Consider the following 21898-nt stretch of genomic DNA (forward strand, 5'->3'; position numbering starts at 1 on the left):
AAGCAATATTCTACTAGATAACAAACTGAAACCACTTTACTAGCAGAAAATCGTTTGCCTCAAAAATTATTATTTTTCATCTAAGACCTCAAACTTGTGCAAAATTTTCATCAGCATCTGCAAATCTTTGTAAAATGTGCACTTCCCTCATTTACTGGCTTGTCTTTTATGTCAGTGCAGTAAGCGCTACATTATAAAATTACTACATTCTGTACAATTGATTACACAGAGGATGATCATGAACTGAAAATGTAGAATTCAAATGTGATCTGTGTATGGCTGTGCAACCAAATGAGACTGCAAGACAATCAGCCTCCGTGAGTGACACTTACTGTGAAATGAATGACAATCAAACTAATAAAGGCATGATACTCTTCAAATTCGGTGAGGCAGCAGCTGTATAAATTATAAGAACCTCTGAAAGTGAGAGACATATTTAGCCAGCACTATTGTATGTCTCACCCTGTGGGTAACAGGGGCAAGAAAACAAGCAACGTAAATGACACATATGTGAAGAATTTTATTTGAAATAAAAAGCTAAATTATGTGGTTTAGTCAGTTGGGAAAAGGAAGATGAAAATCGTTGGTTTTGGTGCCAGTGCAAAAAATGTCTGGAGGCTGCTGAGATTTCCAGTGAGTTCTACTTTCTAGGAACTCACCTACCTTCTCACAGAGTTCAAAATATAGGAATAATCTAAAACCTTCTTTCAACTTCTGTACACAATAGTAGGAAAATATTTCTAAACCTTTTGGAAATTTCTCAACTTATTAGGAAAATTCTCTTTAGTTAATCAAACAGGGTTTTACACATTTGCATAAATAAAAGATGCTAATCTAAAACTCAAGAGATTTTTTTTTTGTAGGAACTGCAGGGTAAAGATACAAGGAAATCAAATCACCAGCTAATCCTGAATTTGTGGTGATTCATAACCCAGCCAAGCATTTCACATGGAGGGGAGCCACCAACAAACCTTTCAGTAAAACCACATCAATTGGTTTACTCCTTTATGTAACATATTTTTGAAGGGGGTAAGTGCCAGCACCTCCTGTCTGGGTTAGGTCATCATACAGAAGTAACTGCTAGTACTGACAGAAAGATAACCAAGGCTGAAGAAACTTTAAGCACAGTTTTTTAGAATGCTGTTTTTCCTGATGTCATTTTCCAGATAAGGAAAAAAAAAATTATGTACAGGCTTAACTATGCTTTATTCTGTACAAAATTCCTAGAGAAGACCCTTTCTTTTAAACTCCCTATGCTAGTTTATGATGACAAACGCCATTAAGACACACGCAATGCTTCTGCTTCAGAAGACATGGAGAAGTTTATAAAAAAATTTTGGATTTGTTTCGGTATTCAACCAGAAATACACTAACCTACCCTCGCTTTCGAAGGGTGAATGCTAAACAGTCTCTGGAGAACAAGCCTTTTAGTTGCCTCTCTGTAGCATCTCCAGGATAAAAACAATACGTGGAGACGTGTAATTTCTTTCAGAAAGTCGTGGGCGCCTCAGGCACGCCCTGATACTCCTGCAGAAGTCCTCTGGAACCATCACAGTCCCTCCTTTCCTTTTCCTTCCTATAAAGTATTTTAACCCGCCTAACTACGTCTCCCTCAGGGCCGTTCCGGTGGCTCCCCTGTCACACGGCAGCCGCCCGGCCGCAGGCGGACACGTACCAGCCCGCCAACTGCGGCCAGCGCGCGCCGCGGGCAAGAGGCGGGAACGCGCAGCCGCGGCGGGGGGAGGCGGCGGGGCCTGACGTGGAGCGGAGAGGCGGTGCCCGGCCGCGCGCACCAGTCACGGCTGCGCGCCGCCACCCCCACAGCGGGCGGCGGTTAGTGCGCTAGGCCAGCTGCCGGCGTGGGACCGAGGAGGGCGGGAAGGCGCTTAACTGAAGGCTGGCACGGTTATATCTTATCTTCTCTCGCTTCCCCTACCCTACCCCTGCCTCCCCTCCCCGGCTGCCTTCGCTCCCGTCTTTTTCCGCCCTCTCGGTGGGGAAGGGGCCGCTCCGGCCTGGCGCGGCCCAGGTCTCACGGGGGGTGGCGGGCGCGGAGAAGAAAGCGGTAAGGGCCTCCCCCTCCCCCTCCCGCCCTGTCGCGCTGCGGCTGCAGCCCGCCTTCCCGCCACGTGATCCCTCCGCCACCCTCCCCCTCCTCTTCCTCTCGGCTCCATATTGGTACCGAAGGAGGCGAGCCTGGTCACAAAATGGAGGTAACTGCCCGTCGCGTGGAGGGAGCGGGACTTGCTAGGCCGAGCCCAGGCAGGGTGGCAGGGGAGGTGAAGCGGCCGCCTCCCCACCCCCGCGGGGCTAGAGCTGCCTTAGGTCCCCGCCAGAGCCCCCGGGCGGGAAGGGGGAGGGCGGGCTGCGCCTAACGGTGCCCCTCGCAGTTCGCGCTGCCGCCCCGGAGCGGCCGCCGCCTCCTTTTAGCTTTTCTGCCGCGCTGCGGGCCTGGCTTTCCCCGCGACATTGCGCATTAGCCCGCAATGGCGGCCGCTGGCAGGAAGGGGGAGGCTGCGGGCGAGGCTGCGCTTCCGGCGTGCGGCCCCGCGGGCACACGGCTGCCGCCGCCATTTCGTTGCGCTCCTGCGCGTGGGCGGGGGAGACCTGGCCTTCGGCTTGGGACAGGGCTGTGTGTAGCAGAGCCCTCCTCAGCTGTCCTGGGGGACACCGAAACACTTAGGCGTGTATTCGGGTGAGTTGAGAGAAACGAGTCCCACACATGCGTGTGTCATTGTTCTGTCCTCCCTGTGCGGCCCCCCCATGTAAGCTACTCGGAGTAGTGTTCTAGGAATATAACTTTTCCAATTCGTTTTCCTGGACACAGATTTCTAAAGCACTAAGGTGGTTTAGTGTGGTACGCTGCTTCTCGCTTAGGAATGCAGATATACGTTGCAGCCCCTCTGTACCATCCCCCCCTTCCCGAGGGGAATTAGCACGTGTAGCGAACTCTTGCTGCCTGGGGAAGTTGGGGAAGGCATAGTGCAGAGGTTCTCTTTCCCTTTTTCCACTCCCCCAACTAATCATGCACAAGAGCCACGACGTTCGGTGGCAGCTCGCCATGATCGTGGTGAGCAACATGGCGAAGCAGTCCTGCAGAACCTTGGTTCAGATTTTCCTCAACTTGAATGGAGATCGAATGCAGACTAGGGCAATCATCCACACCCTACCTGAAAAGAAATACTGTCATGATATCCCCCTTTGCTTTTCTTTCCTCTCTTCTCAAAACCTAATATTTTTTTTCTCAAGTATTTCAAGTGTGGTGAGTGAAATTGGTGCAGAGTTTTTGTGTGGGTTTGTTGGGTGTTTTTTCTTTTTAATCTGGACCCTTTTCATTGTAAACTGAAAACTGAGAACAGGGAAACCAACAAGTCATGCTAGTTTCTGTTCCTGCCTTAAAAGCAGAGAAGAAATTGGATCCCTTAGCAAAATGGCTAAAAATAACTTCTGCATGTGAGCAATTGTTTTAGCTGCTTCAGTGTTGTTGAATAGTTTGATAACTGGGACCAGTGATGAATTCAAAGCAGTTGAACATGCTTCGGTAAAGCTTGGAAACCCGTCACATAAGTTATGAAGCTAATACCTTGTGTTTTTTTTTCCCAGCAGACTTTCCTATTGGCGTTGGGAATAAACTGCCAGCACACTTAGAGCTGAAAATCTGTTGGTTTGCTGTTTTAACCCTTAGGTTTGGCACGATATACTGTATTAGGTCCAACTTTAGCTATTTACAGAAAAGACCAGTACATGTCTATAGTATTCTCTGAATGGACAGGTAAATTTCCATCTTGGGAACGTTAATTTTGCCTCTCTATTTGTCTCTCTGTAAGAGATGTGCTGGCATTGTAGGTTCCTTTGAGTAATGAGGCATCTCCCAGTGACTTCTCATTAGAACCAACAGATTTGTTGTGACACTACTTTCAGTTCTGTAGTTTAAGTTGCAGTATACAACTGTTTCAATGCTAGTTTAACTCAGCTGGTAAAAATGTTCTGAATATTCTTATCTAGAGTTGAATAGAGTATTTTGTTGATGTTAAGTACCGGAAAGAAGCTTAATATTGACAGCTTTCTGTTTTTTTAACAGCTTTCTATAAGGCAAGGTAGGAATAGGGCCAGACAGCAGAGCTGTGTTCCACTTCAGCTGATGGGTGTGCATTAGCAAGGAGATAACTCTCTTGACCATCGTGGTCTTCTGAGGCCATAATGGTAGAGACTACCAGAGAGCTTTATGTTGGCCTGCGTGGAGCCTTATGGGGGAAAGCAGCAGGTGACAAAATGAGAGAGGGATTGCACACTTTTTAAAAAAGAGCACTCAAATAGGTGCATTGCTTTCCTCCTTAACAATTACAAAAGTTTTATTTTGCCATACAGCTGCTTTTTTAAAAGGCCTTGAATTGTTAACATTCTGTTTCATACCTCTTCTATATGACTTATGGAATTGACCAGCTCAGTTAAAACCCTTGGTATCCTAGTACCTCCTAAGTCAAACTGATGGTTGATTTAAAGGATTTCACGAGCATTGTGTAGAGAGGAACTTAAGACAATATAAATACTTTGATGTTAACTTCATAAAAACTTTTAAGATTTTTAATGCATTGAATCATGGTACTCTGATTTCATAGTTTAATTTGAATCTGGGTTTTAACATGGAATTATATTGAATAATTAATTTCTACTCTGAATAACAGTACGTGTTATTAGTAGAGACCTGCCTGGAATAAAACCTAAAACAAAAAACCCCACAAACTTAATCTTGTTAAATGTCAATTATTTTAATGTAGCACAGCTATAGTTTTACAGAAGCCTGTTGTTTAGTTGACAGTACTGTGTTTTGGCTACTGTAATAAAAGTCTCAGAAACATCCAAAATAGTGATGAGTTGTAGCCAAAGATAACTAATACAGTACAGTAAGGCAAGTAACTTAATGATTTCAGAAAACTTGAAATAATAAAGGCTAAATGGAACATGGGGTTTTTTTGAGTGCTTAGATACGGATTTATTCACTAAGCTTATCTTGTGAAATACTTGATTTTTTTAATGATACATACATAATTTAATACTTATGGAAAATGTTTGTAAAAAATAGTACAGGTTAGTAATCAAATACATCACTTGGAAGCAAAAGTAATGCACATGACTAGTGCTAAAGATTGCTGAGGATCAACTTAAAATTTCTGATGTTGCAAGAATAGAATCAGTTAAGGGTTCTTGCACTGGTGTTAGTTGTATTTTTCAATACAGAAAACATTTAATACATCCTATGATGTTCCAATTCCAGGCTACTGGATCACTGATTATAAGAGGTTATGCGTAAGATAACTCTAACAAGGAATATTTGCAAAATGTTAAATAATTAGGGGCTTAAAATCCAGAGAAGTAGCATTTGATTTACATAGCAGGTTTGGGTATCAAAGGTGGAATTTGCTTGCCCTGTGCCAGTGCTGTTCATGATAGTTATGTAAGACAGTAATAAACAGTAGGCTGTTTCCTACATTTTTTACATTAGTTTGTACCTAGTTATTCTGACAGTTGTAAAAAGAGCTTTACTGGGATAGCAAAAGTTCTGCGGCTGCTCTTAATTGTGAGCAAAACAGATCGAGGACTTTTACTCTACCCTTTTAAATACTGGGGGTTTTCTACTTTCAACCCTCTCCCATTTCCTTCTATAAAGCCACACCCGTTCACTGCAGCCGGAGAAGGCCCCGCTTCACTGGAATTGGGGTAAGTACTGACTTATCCAACCTGTTTTCTAGGTTTCCTAGATTTAAAGAAAGGCTGAGTTAGAGTATCCTTCCAAAATGGCTGCTATTAAGGAAGAGAGAGATGTGGAAGACTACAAGAGGAAGGGAAGACGATCTTCACAGGTGAGAGGATTGTGGTTTTTTATCTAAAAAAGTAGCTTTAAGGGGAAAAGAAGAAGAAAAACCCAGACCTAACCATTTCTATCTTACATATTAATTCATAGCTTTTTTTTCTACCTTCTTCATCCCCGTATTAGCAGAGTAACTTTAAATTACAGTGTATTACTTAGAATTTTAAGGGGTGGGGTGTTTAACATAGTGGGGAAATTTTGCTTTTCTAGTTTTCTGTTTTAACAAGACTGATTAAATGTATGTTTGTGATTAAAGCAAGGTGTAATTATTAAGAAATTTGTGCATCTTCAGAGTATCAGCAGGAACTTGATTCCTTCCTATCTTCAAAGTCCTGTTTTTAGTGGGAATGAAGACAGGTTCTTTTTTTTTTTAATAAAAAATGGTTGCCTAATAGTCACTGCAAATGAAAGTGAGGCTGTACTAAGTAAAAATAACTGTTTTCTTTTGCTTCTAGCAGAAATACCGTAGACTGAATAAGGTGCGTAGTATAGAGAAGATGTTGGGGCTGTTCTTGGGAGGATGGGAGCTAGTTACTTTGGGGCAGGGTGTGGAAATGGGAGGGGGGGGGAAAAAGGCTTGATACCCTTCAGAAAATAAACTCAAGTTAAGATCAGCAACAAGGCTATTAAATATGCTTATATAGGTTATAACTGAGACATTTTCTGATTGATTTGTTTTTATTTGTTTGCTGTCTAACGTTACTTTTCCAGGGTGCCTGAATATTTTAGCTAGATCAAACCAACTTTTTCGGGAGTGACACGCTACTGGATGTGGGAGGGCCCAAACGCTTGAATTAAGAACAAACCTTGCCCGAGTTGCATGTATCTGGTAGCCTGTAGTTATTTTGTATTGAAGCAAAGTCCCTCTGGAAGGAATGTTGCAACTGTCTCATTGCTTTGGACTTTGGATAGACTGTTAAACGGGTGGGGGGTGGGGGTCACTCAGCTGCCTACTAAATAAGCTCTTTTTAGTTTACAATGCTAGCTTGCTATGGAATGTACTTAAAAGATACTAGGTTTCTAGAGAAAATATTTCACAGAGAAAGCTGATGAGGGGCCCCAGTTTCTGTAAGCCTTCCCATTTCGGAAGGCTGTGTAGGATTGGACTGCCTGGGGGACAGAGCAGCCTCATCTGTACAGGTGTAGCCGCAGACAAGCGTAGGTGTGGTGCCAGGCGCTGTGTGGACGCTTGCCTGAAAACTGCCTTTAGAGAGAAATCAAAAGCCCTGCCATGTGAAAGGAAGTTGATAGCTAACTCGGAATAAAGGCAATGTGTACCTGCGGCAGCGCTGTCAGAAGGTCTTGGGATTTCTGCGAAGATGAGAATTTTTACAGGAGCCCCGGGGGGTGCTAGTTGCCATTTTTTCTTCCTCTGTTAGGAGGGAGGAGTGGGTTTAGGTAGTAAGGAGGAACCAGTCGTTAGATTTTGATGGCGAGAAAGGCTCCCCGGCGGTGCCGGCCTCTCCCTGCCCTCCTCCGGGGCCACCCACCCCCCCGCGCTGCGCCGCGGGGGCGGCGGGACAGGGACACTCCCATGGCGCCACTGCGGCGCTGGGACTTGGCCTCCGGGCCGGCGGCTGCGCGCGCCTTCCCGCTCCCCCGTGGCCCCGCCCTCCGGCTCCATATTGAGGGCGGAGGAGAGGAGATCGCTCACAAAATGGAGGCGGTCGGTGCTGCGCAGAGCTCTGGCTTGAGGGAGGAAGTCGCTAGTCAAGGCTGGAGAGAAAGTTCCCTGCCTCCTCAGAGCCTGTTCCTATGTTTTGGGAAGCCACTTAAACAGCTTGGGGGGGGGGGGGGGGGGGGAAGTGAAGCTTCTTGCTGGCTGCAGGCAAGCTGGGCATTCTTACTGCTACTTATTCCGCCCCCTGCCCTGCGAACGAAGGAGCACTGCAGAATGGTGTGATGGTCTGCAGTGTGGGCTGAGTAGGAGGGAACCTGCTGTTCATGACGCAGTTGTGGTAGTTGCGCTAGGGAGGAAGGGAGAGATGCATTGTGCAAGGTTTGCTGCCCAGGAGAGGCTGCCGTTACAACTAACTTGCAGCAGCAGGACTGAGAAAAAACGTCTTGTGTGATAAGGACAGTACTGTGAAAACCCTGGAGGTGCTTATCCCTAGTGACAGCAAAATGCCTGAAAAACCCCCAACTAATTCCCTAAGAAAATGTTGCCTTTTATTTCTGTGGAAAGTTCCTCTAACGTAGGTGTGTCCTGAGGATAATTTGTCTCCAGTAAGGGAGAAGCTGTAACAGCAAGTGTTTTTCCTCCCCTATGATAATGGCCGTTCAGTTGTGCATAATAAAAATAAGCAGAAAAGGACATCACTTTTCCTTTCAGGAGTGACCTGAAGAATTCTGTGGTCATTCTTTTAAGGTAAAAGCAGTCTGATTTGCTAACTGAAAATACTGTAGCCCTGAGGGGTGTCAGAGAACCGTAAGAGGTCTGTGCAGTTTTTCCTTACCTAAGTTTTTTGGTTTTGAGGAGTCTAAACTATACAGTTTCACATAATAGATTTCCTTTAACATGCATAGGGCAGTTTGAAATGCTTAATGTTCCCAGCTTTAATGCAACCCAGCTAAAAATTAAGTAGTGTTAGTAGATTAAAAAAACCTTAAAAACCTGATTAGCAACAGAAAACTACTTTGTTCAACCTAAAGCAGTTTCTGCATACAGTAGGCGTGTTGCCCTATAAGATCTTAAGTTTACATATAGTTAGAATGGAGATTTATTTTTTATTAATACTTCTGTAGGCCAGACCACTTGGAAGACAGTAGAAAGCAAACTTTGTAGTCACAGGACCACTGACTGTCAGTTATTTAGATAATGTTCCTGTAGTAACAAAGTTAGTGCTTTAAATTGGAAGTTCTTGCTGAGAATGCAAGGGCTCTTTCTTGCTAAGTTTAGCAGGTGTAAATGCAGGGATTTACTTCCCAGCCAGCTTTTCACAATCTTGGGTGTTGTTTCTTGTAGTACAGCCTGAACATTCTAAACCGATGGTTTCCTAAAGCAGTATATAACAAATTTTCTTTTGTCATGTATTGCTTCACAGTATTCATTGCTCTTTAGGGTGGTTGTGTTGCACTCAAAGGGCTGTATGCTCTTCTTACCAGCTCTAGCGCATGCACACACACACCCCCGATTTAAACTGCGGCAGATGTTAAAGTACTTAATCTTCAGGTTTGAAGCAAGACTTCTATGTGCAGAAGTCTGTGGCTGGTTAGATGTAGTTCAGCTCACAGGCTAATGCTGCACCTAATCTAGGCTAACCCACTGCAGCAGAAACAGTGAAGCCTTTTTAGCATTCATGCTGCAGAATTGAAGTTGTATGCAGCATAGCTGGCCAGCATCTTGTTGTGAAGTGTTTTACATGCACAAAAGTACCAGCTTGCTAAAAAAGATTTTAATCTGGTTGCTTTTTATAAGATTTCTCTGTCTCGGGGATGGGAGAAAATTGTAAAATAATTTTTCATAAAACTCCTGTCAAATGTAGAGGTATTCCCTGCCTAACTAAAAAAAATAAATCCTGCAACACCGAAAGATCAGAAGCACTAATGCGCTTGTAAGCCCACTTCAATTGTGCTATAGAAAACTGGACTCTGAAAATTAACATATTATTTTAAAATGGTTCTGGTTATATATAGCTGATATTGGGAAGAGCTTCAATTAAACCCATTTGTTTTACAATGCTTGTTAAGGTACCAGCATTATTCCAGTAGTTGTACCCACTACTGGTTATTGATTAGTTGTCATACAAGGCACTTTTTTTGTAAGTCCATGTTGATGCACGTTTGAGAGATACTCCCCGTAACACTGAAAACATGTATGTACTTCTGCTTTCTTGCTTACATGCAGTCAACCTACAAAATTATCCTGACTACAGAGTTTGCAATTTTAAGAAATTAAAAACTGATAAATTTTTTCAAAATGCATTAAAATAACCTTTCAAAATGGATATCCCCAAAGACTAGACACTCAATTTGCAGAATAACCTTTTTTCCTTGTGTTCTTAAATTTTTCATAGTTTCTTATGATTATGCTTCATAAACTATTAGAACTTCCCTTTTTCTAGCAGTGCTTCATTCCTAATCCCTGCAGAGCAATAGGCAACTCGAACGTAAGATAGGCATAGAATGAATGCACTTCTGGGGAATGGGGAACAACCAAATTATTTACTACATTGAAATCTCTTTACTGTTTGCATTTGAGCAATCTGAAGTTGTTAGTTAGTTAGTGTTTTAATTAAAATCACACCTCATTAAATGTTTACTATGCTGCTGTCTAAACCCATTAGAAGTCATTGTTTTTATGTAAATGTATTCCACCTACTTGTAGTCATAATGTACACAGATAATATTTAGTAAATCTGTGAAATTTTAGCTCTGTGGTTTGTATTCAAAATATATTTTTTATTTTTGATTTTGTAGGGCCATGAGCCAAAGGAGCCAGAGCAGTTGAGGAAGCTGTTCATTGGAGGTCTGAGCTTTGAAACAACAGATGATAGCTTGAGAGAGCACTTTGAGAAATGGGGCACACTCACGGACTGTGTGGTAAAGTGTCAAATACTAGTTTGTGCTTTTTGAAAGGATATAGGTACTTGACCTAGTACAGAAATGTAGAGTACCCCCTATGTTTTTGCAGGTGATGAGAGACCCACAAACAAAGCGTTCCAGAGGCTTCGGCTTTGTGACTTACTCTTGTGTGGAGGAGGTGGATGCTGCCATGAGTGCTCGACCACATAAGGTTGATGGACGCGTGGTTGAACCAAAGAGAGCAGTTTCGAGGGAGGTAAGTTAGTTAACATTATTTCCTAATCTTTACCTAATAATTTTAAACACTGAATGTCATTTTTGGCGTTGCAGGATTCTGTAAAGCCTGGGGCACATCTGACAGTAAAGAAAATATTTGTTGGTGGAATTAAAGAAGATACAGAAGAATATAATTTAAGGGAGTACTTTGAAAAATATGGCAAGATTGAAACCATAGAAGTCATGGAAGACAGGCAAAGTGGAAAGAAGAGAGGCTTCGCTTTTGTAACTTTTGATGATCACGATACAGTTGATAAAATTGTTGGTATGTAACTCCAGTGAGAAATGACTTACGGGATAAAAGAGTAATGGCAGATTGCAGAACAGCAGTGTGGAATCTAAGCTGTTGGCATAATCAACTGCTTTACTGTTGCAAGAGATGGAGTAGATTTAATGTTCCTTTTAAAAGTGTGGTCATGCCTTACAGTAGCTTTCTGTGAGAGTTTTACAGCATATTGCTTTCAATGATTTGTCTTTCCTATTTCACAATTTTTTCTCTAGTTCAGAAATACCATACTATAAATGGACATAACTGTGAAGTGAAAAAAGCACTCTCGAAACAAGAAATGCAGACTGCTAGCTCTCAGAGAGGTGAGTTTGGAGTTGTGCATGGTAATTTTATGTAACTGATTTTCAATTAATGTAATTTAAGTAAAATATTTTGTAGGTCGTGGGGGTGGCTCAGGCAACTTCATGGGTCGTGGAAACTTTGGAGGTGGTGGAGGAAACTTCGGCCGAGGAGGAAACTTTGGTGGAAGAGGTAAATGACAGGAATGTTTATAGAATGTGATTTCTGTTTTTCTACTTCCTGTGCCGGTTGGCTTAAACTCTTAATCTTCAGGAAAACATTCTCATCTGTTTTGTGTTCCAGGAGGCTATGGGGGTGGTGGTGGCGGTGGTGGGAGCAGAGGAAGCTTTGGGGGTGGTGACGGATACAATGGATTTGGTGATGGTAAGTGTATTGTTCACTGTTGTTTGGTTTGGTTTGGTTTTTTTTCCTTTCCCAGTGTTATAACCAGCTGTAAGTCTTGCCTTCACTTTAGAAATGGAGTCGATTTTGGTGATAATATTGTAGAGCTGTGAAGAGCTAAAGTTTTCTGCTTTCCCCACAAAATAATGGGTGGAAAAAAATACTCTGTATTTACCCTTTAAATAACCTCATATTGTGAGGTCATGCAGCAGCTGTTTATGATTATTGAGAACTGAATGAAGATTCTGGTGTCAGTTCAGATGACTGAAACTGAATAAAGCAGTGACCAACTAACATACCAGAAATCTTTTCAATCAACTCTTGAGGTTTTCATGGCTCAGCAGTATCTTTATCACGATGAAGTTTTGGATGAGTATCCAAAATGCATCTGAAGAGAGCTATGGGAATTACTAAATGGCTGTGGAAGTAGCATTTCAGGGGCAGGGCAGGGTGGGGCAGGCACATGATGCGAGGGAAGTAGCATGTAGTGACTTGTGGGTATTATGCATATATATAAGCAGGTACATGTAGTGATGTTGAGATCTTCGGAGCTATTTCCCAGTGTGGAAGTACTCCCATCAAAATGCTGGAGATCAGATCAGCATTTGGAATACTAAGTCTTCCAGATATGCTTTACGTGCTCAGAAGAAAAGAATGTCCAGCAGCTTTGACACACATGTAAATAAAGCTGTCTAGATAAAAATTGTAAACCAGAATTTTTTTGAGGGCTTTGCTTGCTTCAGTCACTGAAGTTCAGAGGAATAAAGAGGTTGATAACACGGTACTGACAAAGCCATTTGTGTAAAGAGACAGCAATTACATGTAATGGATGGTGGTGGTAGCAGCATGTCTATGTATTTCCTGTGAGCCAGAATATTCTTAAATATTCTTAATATTCTTAAATATTGTGCTTCAATGTTATACATAAAGTATTTAATCCAAACAAAAAAACCCCCATTAATTTAAGTGATGCAAGTGCAAATGAATATAATACAGAGGAAAACACTGTGAGAGAGTTTTATTGTGGGTTTTTGGTGGTGTTGGGGGGGGGGAGGTGTTAGTTTTGCCTTTTTTTTTTAATTTTATTTTAATGGACTTTTCTTTACCAGTATTTAGCTTTGGTGTGTTCAGTTTGACTCTTCTTTTTTTCAAAGGTGGCAACTATGGAGGTGGTCCTGGCTATGGCAGCAGAGGAGGTTATGGTGGTGGTGGGGGACCAGGGTATGGAAACCCAGGTGGTGGATATGGAGGTGGAGGAGGAGGATATGATGGCTACAATGAAGGAGGAAATTTCGGTGGTGGTAAGATGCCAGCTTTAATTAAACATCTATACTTAGCCAAGTCTTGAGTTGTACAATGCCTAAAGTATGAGGCTTCATAAAATGGGTTGTGCACTTAAGTCTTAATGTAGAATGCTGTGTTACATAAGGAAAGTTCTTTTCCATCTGAACTAACTTTGATATACTATACATTATTTTTTTTTGCCTGGAATTGTCAAAAAGCAGCAGCTATAAATCTGTGTGTGGAGGTAGAATAGAATTCTGAAGGTTTTTTGACCATTCGAAGTATGCTGTTGCTGTCAGATACCAGTTCACGTCATGTAGATCACATACTCCTTTATGAAGACTATAAATCTAAGCTTATGTAAGTTTTTTCACCATTTGCCCCAAGTTTGGGGAGTTATGGTGCAAAATCTGCTGCATACTTCGTGATACCCTCTCCTGTGTGTATGCAGCATGCCTGTTAGTTCTATTGCCTTTCAGAGCAAATAAACTGTTCGTGGTTCATGTTACTGTCACATATGCAGAGTGTTGGGCAGTGGAAGAATGATGGTGAAACAAACACTTTTTTCTGAGTTTGGAGGCCTTAAATTTGGTCTGTTTTGTTAATTTATTGGCCTATTCAAATCTATAAATTTTCTGATACGGTGTAATGTTTTTAATCTTCAGTGAAATGCCTGTTTCTAACCTTCAAAATGCTAAGAATCTTCTGTTATTTGTGCATTGTGAGTAGAGGTAGCATGCAAAATGCTTGCAATTCTGCTTTTAAATTATTAAAATTTACACTTATGTTGGATGTCATAGTTTGGCATGCTTCATATCCTATGTGTTGAACAAAAGTGACTTTACGAATTTTCATTTCAGGTAATTATGGTGGAAGTGGAAACTACAATGATTTTGGCAATTACAGTGGACAACAGCAGTCTAACTATGGTCCCATGAAAGGTGGTGGCAGCTTTGGTGGCAGAAGTTCAGGCAGTCCCTATGGTGGTAAATACTGCTTCGTATAGCAGCTGTTTTTGGAGTTAGTTTGTTGTTATTCTTGTATGTCAATAATATACCCTGTCTTTTGTAGGTGGTTATGGATCTGGAAGTGGAAGTGGGGGCTATGGTGGTAGAAGATTCTAAAAATGCTACCAGAAAAAGGGTAGGTGTAATGCATATTTATAATGATGATTAATAATGTACAACTGTTCACTGAGAGTAATAATTTTCTTATCCTGTATTCAACAGGCTACAGTTCTTAGCAGGAGAGAGAGCGAGGAGTTGTCAGGAAAGCTGCAGGTTACTTTGAGACAGTCGTCCCAAATGCATTAGAGGAACTGTAAAATCTGCCACAGAAGGAACGATGATCCATAGTCAGAAAAGTTACTGCAGCTTAAACAGGAAACCCTTCTTGTTCAGGACTGTCATAGCCACAGTTTGCAAAAAGTGCAGCTATTGATTAATGCAATGTAGTGTCGATTAGATGTACATTCCTGAGGTCTTTATCTGTTGTAGCTTTGTCTTTCTTTTTTCTTTTTATTTTCCCATTACATCAGGTATATTGCCCTGTAAATTGTGGTAGTGGTACCAGGAATAAACAAATAAGGAATTTTTAACTTTTCAATATTTGTGTAGTTCAGTTTTTCCACATTTAGTACAGAGAACTCTATAACAGAAATAAAATGTAGTTTAGGGTGTTTCCTTGTTAGTTAATAGAGAGGATTAATGCATTTCTCAATTACTATTTTGTATTAATTTAAAGTTAACAATAGAAACACCTATTGATTTCCAGTCTTAAGGGGTCTAGTCTCAGTGTATATATGTAACTGTCATTGACATGAGTTACATAGGCATACAGAGGGAAAACATCTGTATGTTACATTATAGTTTGTTCAGATGTATAACTAGGATTAAGTTACTCAAATTAGTGTTTGTGAATTATAGAACTAAGCTTTATCTTAATGAAAATTTCAAAATACTTTTTGGTTTGTGCATATTTTTTTAATTTGTAGTTCTGTATTAGTATTAGCGCTTCAAGAAAATAAGGCATGATAAATATTTTAACAAGACCAACTTTAGACACATTAAAGCTGTCTCCCGTCTCATTTGAGATGTATAAGGGATAACTGCAGTTGCTTAAGTCTTGGGTGAAGAGAAAAGAAACTTGCTTTTTACATTTATATTTATTGTAATTCCCGAGAAGTTAAGGTGGGGGGAATCAAGTGCCTGTTTCCTTGGGATATACAATGATTCTGTTTCAATAAAACTATACTTTGGGGAGGGTGGCTTGGAATTTTCATCCCCTTCCTTTGTCCCCGTTTCCCTCTCCCTCACACCAGACTGCGCTGTTTCAATTAAATGAGGCGTCATAGCGAGAGTAATAGGTATGTTCCTCAATAACTTAATGGCTATATACTTTCTTGCATGCACCCTAGGCAATTTTCTGGACACATTCTTCTGACTGGGAGCCAAGGGTAGCACAGGTGTAATCACTGACAGTCCCAGGTAATGCGTTCCAAAAGCCCATTCACGATGGGCTCTGAGTAGTATAGCTTTCAAGCTTTTTCCCTTGTGAATGTCTGTGCTCAGCTAAGAGCTCGAAGATAACACAAAACACAACCTAGTTGTATTTTACTGACTAGATACACTTCCCACAATGTTAGAATGGTATGGTCTTGAGTGTCCGCAGGCAGAATGATAGCGTGTTACGATTGGATTTGATGCACTGGAGTAGCAAATCTTATCAGCACATACGGCTAGAAATTGTACTTCGTTGCCACTTCTGACCTCCAAATTTAAGGCGCTACAGTCTGTCCCTTTTCTCCTCTGATGTGCGTTCACTCAACTATTGCCAGAACAGTGCTTTCTGTCAATTCAGACTCGGAAGAGTAGGGACCCAGTCAAATAGAAGAAAAATACTCAGACACTTGACAATGTGCTATTGGAATTACACCTGTTTCACTTGTGGGTCAATGTGCAGTATAAGGTAAATGCAATTCCAGTGTAGGAATGAATCTGCAAAGATGTATGAAATGGCTCAAGGCATAATCAGTCATATTAATAATGAATTACAATTTTAAGAAGTAGTAGAAAAATGAGTGTGTTGTTTGAAAAAAAAAATTAAACTATGTTATTTAAATGCTGTTATCGGAGTGTATTCAGACTGCAGTACACTAAAACAAGGAACCGGTGTCAAGATGGTAGCCTCCAAACTGGATTTCAAAGTCTGCTCATTCTTTTCTGTGGAGTTTTAAAATATCTCTAAAGTTCAAGCAAGAATTGGTGATTTAGTGAACGCTTCTGTTGTTGTACATACTAATTTGGGCGTGGGGTGCGGGGGGAGGCTGTATTTCAATAAAGGCGTTTTTTAAACAACCCATTTGGAGTTTGAAAACATTGGAAACTAAACCACAACTCACTAGGGAGTGAGCCACCTAACTACCGACTTGCTTTGTACATTACTACGCTTAGAAGATGTGTAGACTTGTACCCGGGGCCTGCATCTGGTTGCAGGGACAACTGGAGGATGGGTTTGATGTCCCTTCTGACAATTGATCTGGTATTTCTAAATTTTTTTAGAATGTATTGACAGTGTTCTTTTTAACAGGGCCTCTTGTAGCTGTACTGTGACAACAATGTTAACTTTGAAAAATAGTGTCGTAATAAACTTTATGAACAAGATCTGTATGCAACCTTTTAAGAGATGGATGTAAGTGACCGCTTTGTAGGTGGGTGGGGTAGCTTAGCTGTTGTTTGTGATGTGGAAAAGTGTAAGCTGTGAGGACAGTGATTAACCAGCTTTAAAGAATCTAGGATGTACTTCTTTGATCCATACTTTGCTAAGGAGACTCATAAGACAGGACTTCAGCAGCCTATTGAGTATGGAGAAGTCAGCATAATTAAAGAAAGGATGACAAGGCAGCAGGAGCAACAGCTTCAACTTCCAGAAAAGTGAAGGCATAAGATACTGTGCTGATAGTGAGCAGCTTTCCAAAGGCTAGTTAAATCTGCTTATCACAGCTGAAATATCGAAGAAAGTCTAGCAAGAGTTCTTCACCTTTTGGAACCTCCTTGAGTGATAGCTACTTGAGTTGACTCAAAATAGGTCTAGCATTTAGACCTGAAAGGAAGGGCAATGAGCATAGGTAAGGTTTGCCTTTAAAATTTTTCATGAATTATAAAGAGTAGTGGGAGGTTTTTGAACAAGGTAAGAGTAATTTCTTTAATTTTCAGGTTGAATGAGAAGCTGCTGCTTGACAAAATGGGGAATGTCTTGCACATCCTCTTCAGTTGAAGGTTTCTGACTGGGTAAGATTTGTAGTGTATAGTAAAACACTTGTTTAACCCTTATTCCCTTCCAGGCTTTCCTTTGCCAGCCTTTTAGTATCAAGGAAAGCCTTAAGTATAAAGGAGCGAGTATTGCAGCGTATGTCGTCCCGTGTTTCCTGCTGTGGATGAAGGGTGCTTGCTGGCGTAATTGCTATTCAAGAGTCTTCTGTTCCTGGCAGGTACAAAATCGCTGCGTCTGACACCAACAAGACAGAGATGCTAAATGTTTTTGAAATACATGCTCTAGTTACTGTGGGGGTTTTGAGAAATCGGTCGTTACCTTGTAATAGAAAGAGAAGCCTTAAAGAAGCCCAGAAAGGCACGGACGCTGGAGTGGTTCGTCGCAATTCTCAGCAGCGTGTGATCTTGTACGGGCGCTTTGCGTTGGGTAGAGAGTGATTTCCCTCCTAGGGAGGGAATCTTGGCTTACCGGGGGGGGGGGTTGGTATTTCCCTGTACAAATCACAGGGCTCCCTTTCAGGTTTTGGTGCTTTCAGGCAGGGTGGTTCAGTGGAGGCTGATGCTGTCACACGATACCCAGCTGAAAGCCCAGCTGAAAGCACGACTATTTTTACAGATGAATGGCGATAAAAGAACTGTTCAGGGGATCTGGTTTTATGCATGTTGGTTCTTAACTCTTGGAACACCTATTCCCTTTTCTGCATCATTGATTATTACAGGTCTAGGATATTTTTAACTCCTATATGGTAGTGTAGTACCTATTTGAACTTACCAATACGTTTTTGAGTCTGCATTATTTTTGTGCAGTCAGTCTCTATTTTAGTGTTGGTTATGCTTCAGTTGCTCAGAAAACAAAAGTCAAACGGAACCTGTGCCTTTCAGTTTAACCTGGGGCTTAGGCATGTTCACAGACTGATTCAATATTTAAACTTTTTACCTGCTGTCTGTAAACATCCAGAAAGCAAATTCTTGACCCTGTAATGTACAACTAAAAGTTAACTTGGAAGTAATTTACTGCAGTAATGTTGAGATTTTCATTGTTGACAAGTTGTTAAGTGTTTTTGCTTAGACAGGGTTGAGCCAAAATTTGAAACTGCTGCAATGAGGTCACAGTCTCTCCTCAGCGTAGTATCCAGACAGCTTGTGGCTGAGGTGAGGAGCTTTGCTTTCTTACGCCTGGAAGTGGAAAACCTTTGCTTTTCCTCTGCTAGGCAGAGTTGCCTTGTGAACTCCCATGGGCATCTTACGTAGCAACAGGTAATGGGGAAAAGCATTCGTGCCCCTCATGCTTATTCAGTTGAGGGCAAATGCTTTTTGTACTGGGAGGGTGGGGGGGGAGGTTACAAGTTTTTAACAGTAAAATTTTGAAAAATATTTTAAGAAAAGTCAGTTCAACAAAAACCGGTTTGCGTCCCGTTACTAGGCCTGTGTACGGAGCAAAGCTCTACCTTTCTTCCACGAGGGGATTCTCCAGTGCTGCAGACCTGTTCCCTGCTCAGTGAATATCTATTATTGGTCTGTAACACTTTAGAATAACTTGCTTAATTTCAGTTACTTACACCCCAATTTGTTCAGAAATAAACCTTGACAAAGATAAACACGTCCTTAAGGAGTACTTGGTCCAGTGTGTCCTTGCCCAAGAGGCACTTCCAAGAGTTAAGAATACCGTGTGACAGCTAGGTTTTCCGGTAGCGGCCGCTATTGAAAATAGCGGCTAGAGATGGAGAAGTAAAGATGTAGTTAACGAAGCATTGGTCCCCAAGCTGCAGTTCTACAGAAGTTTATTTGATACCTAAACCCGTGTGTTAATCTTAAAAGCAAATGGTACTTCCAGTTAGTAAAAACATGTTTCCCCAAAAGGGGCCCAGGTTGGTGCAGATGTGATAAGTGTTTTGTTATTATTAGGACATGGAAATTAAAATGCAGCGTCTTAATTTTTATATCCTTTAAATGTTGTAAGGTGGGAAGGGGAATGCTTCTAGTCTTTCAAGCATTGATTGTGTGATGTACTGACTTGCTGTCTTTGGTTCCTGTGTTTAAGACATTAACGTGTTTTCATATACTGTCTACACTGCAGTGGAATATTCACTTACATATTGGTTTGTGGTCTCTGACAAGTGTGTGTACCTTAAATTGTGTGGAGCGTGAAAGAACTTGAGTGTCACTAAAATTCAGATATCTGATGGGCGATTCTTTTTCTGCTGTGGGTGCTACAGGTTGACATCTCTATCTAAGATTAGCTTTTTCCTGAACTAAAGTAATGCGAGTATCTCCGTAGAAGAAAAAATGGCCTTCATATAGAAGATAATATCGCAAGATTGGAAACAGAATAATATGTTGTAATAACTGGCAAAGACTTCAAGAGCAATGGTGCCAGTGTGCTGAAATCTTAGAACTTGTGGTTAAACAAGTTTAAAAATAGCATGGAAATTAAAAATTTCAGTATAGTCCATAATGGATTGAAATTTGTTAAAATATTTTAATTTTGTATCAGAATAAAGTGTATATTGTCAAGTGACTTACAATCTAAAATGCGTTGCCATCACCTTTTTTTAGTGCTGTGTGCTGTTGAACACAAAGTGGTCTTAAATTACTGCAACACGCTGAGTTACAGGATCATCTTTCCAAGTTGGGACTGCAAGCCAGAAAACCTTGGTTCAGCCCTGCTCCTCAGCTTCACTTTTAATAGTTTTAACACTGAATGTTTTGATCAAGAAATAAATGGTCTCCACATGGAGACTTGTTGGTGTATGAGGTCAGCATTGTGATGCATTAGACTTGGCAATGTCACTAGTCACTCTCAGGTCTGGGAACATACTCTGTACCTCCGTAATAATAAAATGAAAGCTATAGTTTGTGATCTGATGTTTTCACATACCAAAATAATCTAATGTGGAGTAATTTATTTATTTTTTCCTTAATGCTGTTGGTGGTTGATGTGAGTACAGCATTCGCTCTCTTCATGATATGAAAAAAATTCGTTTAAACTCAGTGCAAGTTGTCATACTGCGAGTTCTTTCAGACTGATTCTTTGCCTGGTGGAATTCAAACAAGGCTTTTGCATTAATTCAGGTTTTTGTTGTCGCTTTTTTCTTCTTGGTAATGGAGTAAGTATCCCTGTATTGGGTTTTAGACACATGGGTAGTACAAATGCAGCAGCCCTTGCAAAGGCTGCAAGGATGCCGTTTGCCTTCAGTTTTTGCATTAGTGCTAAAATAAAGACCGAATTAAAGTGGAGGGCAGGGCTTCACTCAAGTCTCTGTTTCATAGCCAATTTGTAATTCAAGTATTTATATTACAGCTAGAGGGAACATTGTCGGATGTTTGATACCTAGTTAATGGGGGGGGGGGGGGGGGGGGGAAGGGGGAACTAGGAGCTCTTGCTCTTCAGGCTCTCTGCTTTGCCATCTGACTTACCTGTGTATTAAGAGCTACTGTGTACTAGTGTTGCCTGTCCAAGGCCATAGGCTGGCACGCTTCCTCCGTAATGCCTATGCTCTAGAATTGCCATCCCTAAATAGGGGTTAGATCCTCTTACCTTAAATGACTGCGGTGACCCACATTCCCCTCGTGTTCACCCAGCTGGGTGATTGTTCAGGGGCATTTTCCTTCTTGGGCGGTGCTGGTGGCAAAGTCCAGAGAGGCACATTTGAACAACGGCAGCAAAGAAAAATATCCCTCGCTGCTGCAGTATCTTTGATTTACTTTAGCTGGTGCTTGCCTGCCCTATCCGGAGCAAACAGATCTCCTTCATCCATCAAATCCAGCCCCTAGGTTGTCAACCACCAGTATTGACCATTTGCTCCCAAAAGAGGTGTGTTCTTGCATTTGGAGTGCGTCAGGGACTGCGCAGCAGGACGGACTGATGTGCTGTTAACAGGCAGGTCAGTATAAACAAGGTAAGCAGCCTCCAAGTGCAAGTTGGGTCACCTGGGTTTACGTTTCCCCATGTCCTCTGCAACCAGATAAACACTGCTACTTGATGTAATGGGCAGGGTTCCTAGCACTTCCAGGGATGTTGGAAATCTGAGGCTACAGGGGTTTTTTTCATGACTTCACTGTTATCTACTGCCTCGGAGACAGGTGTTTTGTGGGGCTGAAAGCTTGCAGCAAGTAAGACGGTATGAGAAGTTGTGGTAGGCAGGGTTGGAATATCTGATAGTCCCAGGTTTAGGTACCAAAGATACTTAAGACTTTCTTCTGGTACTGGCACTTGGCCATTACACCTGCCTTTTAAAGAGGATACAGTCAATAGGATTGTGGTTCCTGGCACTGTGCTGCTCTGGAGCAAAACTGCCTTCTTGGTGAAACTTGTTACTGCTCTGCTTTCGTACCCCTGCTCTTCCCTGGTTAGCTGAGGCTGCACCACAGACAAAGTGAGAGGGAGTGTGTGTGCACGCCAGGTACTCAAGAGTCCTCTGCTATTCAGAATCAGTAAATGAGTTAACAGGAAGATGAATGACAAGGTGACAAAGACCAGAAATAAAACAAAATATTATGTGGGATAACCAGCTGAACAATAAAATAGCATCTGACATTCTGTGCATACAGGGAAAAAACAGAACTGGTACCTGCATAATTGTAGGCTCCAAACTAGTTAATGCCGTTCAGGTGAGAGGGGTTGGGGTCACTGGGAAGTTGTGCAAAAGCAGCAACCATCACAGCCAAAACCAGGAGACCTCCCACAGCATCTTGTGATGGAAT

The 21898-nt window shown here is 41.7% G+C and overlaps 1 protein-coding gene across 17 annotated transcripts; it reads left to right on the forward strand.

Moving 5' to 3' along the window:
* The first annotated feature begins 1777 nt into the window (after window positions 1-1777).
* Window positions 1778-20046, forward strand: HNRNPA3 (heterogeneous nuclear ribonucleoprotein A3). 17 transcript variants are annotated; one of them, XR_005829461.1, is made up of 14 exons: window positions 1778-1905; window positions 5751-5861; window positions 6325-6348; window positions 10289-10411; window positions 10503-10649; window positions 10724-10934; window positions 11171-11260; window positions 11322-11429; window positions 11511-11621; window positions 12794-12940; window positions 13784-13909; window positions 13995-14066; window positions 15340-16613; window positions 17138-20046. XR_005829461.1 is itself a non-coding variant. In XM_040604835.1 (13 exons), exons 2-12 carry the CDS (start codon window positions 5796-5798, stop codon window positions 14045-14047), a joined length of 1206 nt encoding a protein of 401 aa, XP_040460769.1. In that variant the 5' UTR covers window positions 1778-1905; window positions 5751-5795; the 3' UTR covers window positions 14048-14066; window positions 17138-20046. The 17 variants fall into 17 exon arrangements, 13 of the variants coding, with proteins under 13 accessions (XP_040460769.1, XP_040460767.1, XP_040460779.1 ...); XR_005829462.1 differs by lacking the exon at window positions 15340-16613 and having other exon boundaries at window positions 17138-17212; window positions 17413-20046; XR_005829463.1 differs by lacking the exon at window positions 15340-16613 and having other exon boundaries at window positions 17138-17212; window positions 19411-20046.
* The last annotated feature ends 1852 nt before the right edge of the window (window positions 20047-21898 follow it).

This window comes from Falco naumanni, chromosome 8, assembly GCF_017639655.2.
Source record: "Falco naumanni isolate bFalNau1 chromosome 8, bFalNau1.pat, whole genome shotgun sequence".
Classification (NCBI taxonomy): Eukaryota; Metazoa; Chordata; class Aves; order Falconiformes; family Falconidae; genus Falco; species Falco naumanni.

What these genes read in the sequence shown, in the direction of transcription:
- HNRNPA3 (XM_040604835.1), top strand. Translation starts at nt 5,796, where the DNA reads ATGGCTGCTATTAAGGAAGAGAGAGATGTGGAAGACTACAAGAGGAAG. An exon ending in TACAGTTGATAAAATTGTTG is followed by an intron (nt 10,935 to 11,170) that starts GTATGTAACTCC and finishes TTTTTTCTCTAG; the next exon opens with TTCAGAAATACCATACTATA. An exon ending in AGGAGGAAATTTCGGTGGTG is followed by an intron (nt 12,941 to 13,783) that starts GTAAGATGCCAG and finishes TTTTCATTTCAG; the next exon opens with GTAATTATGGTGGAAGTGGA.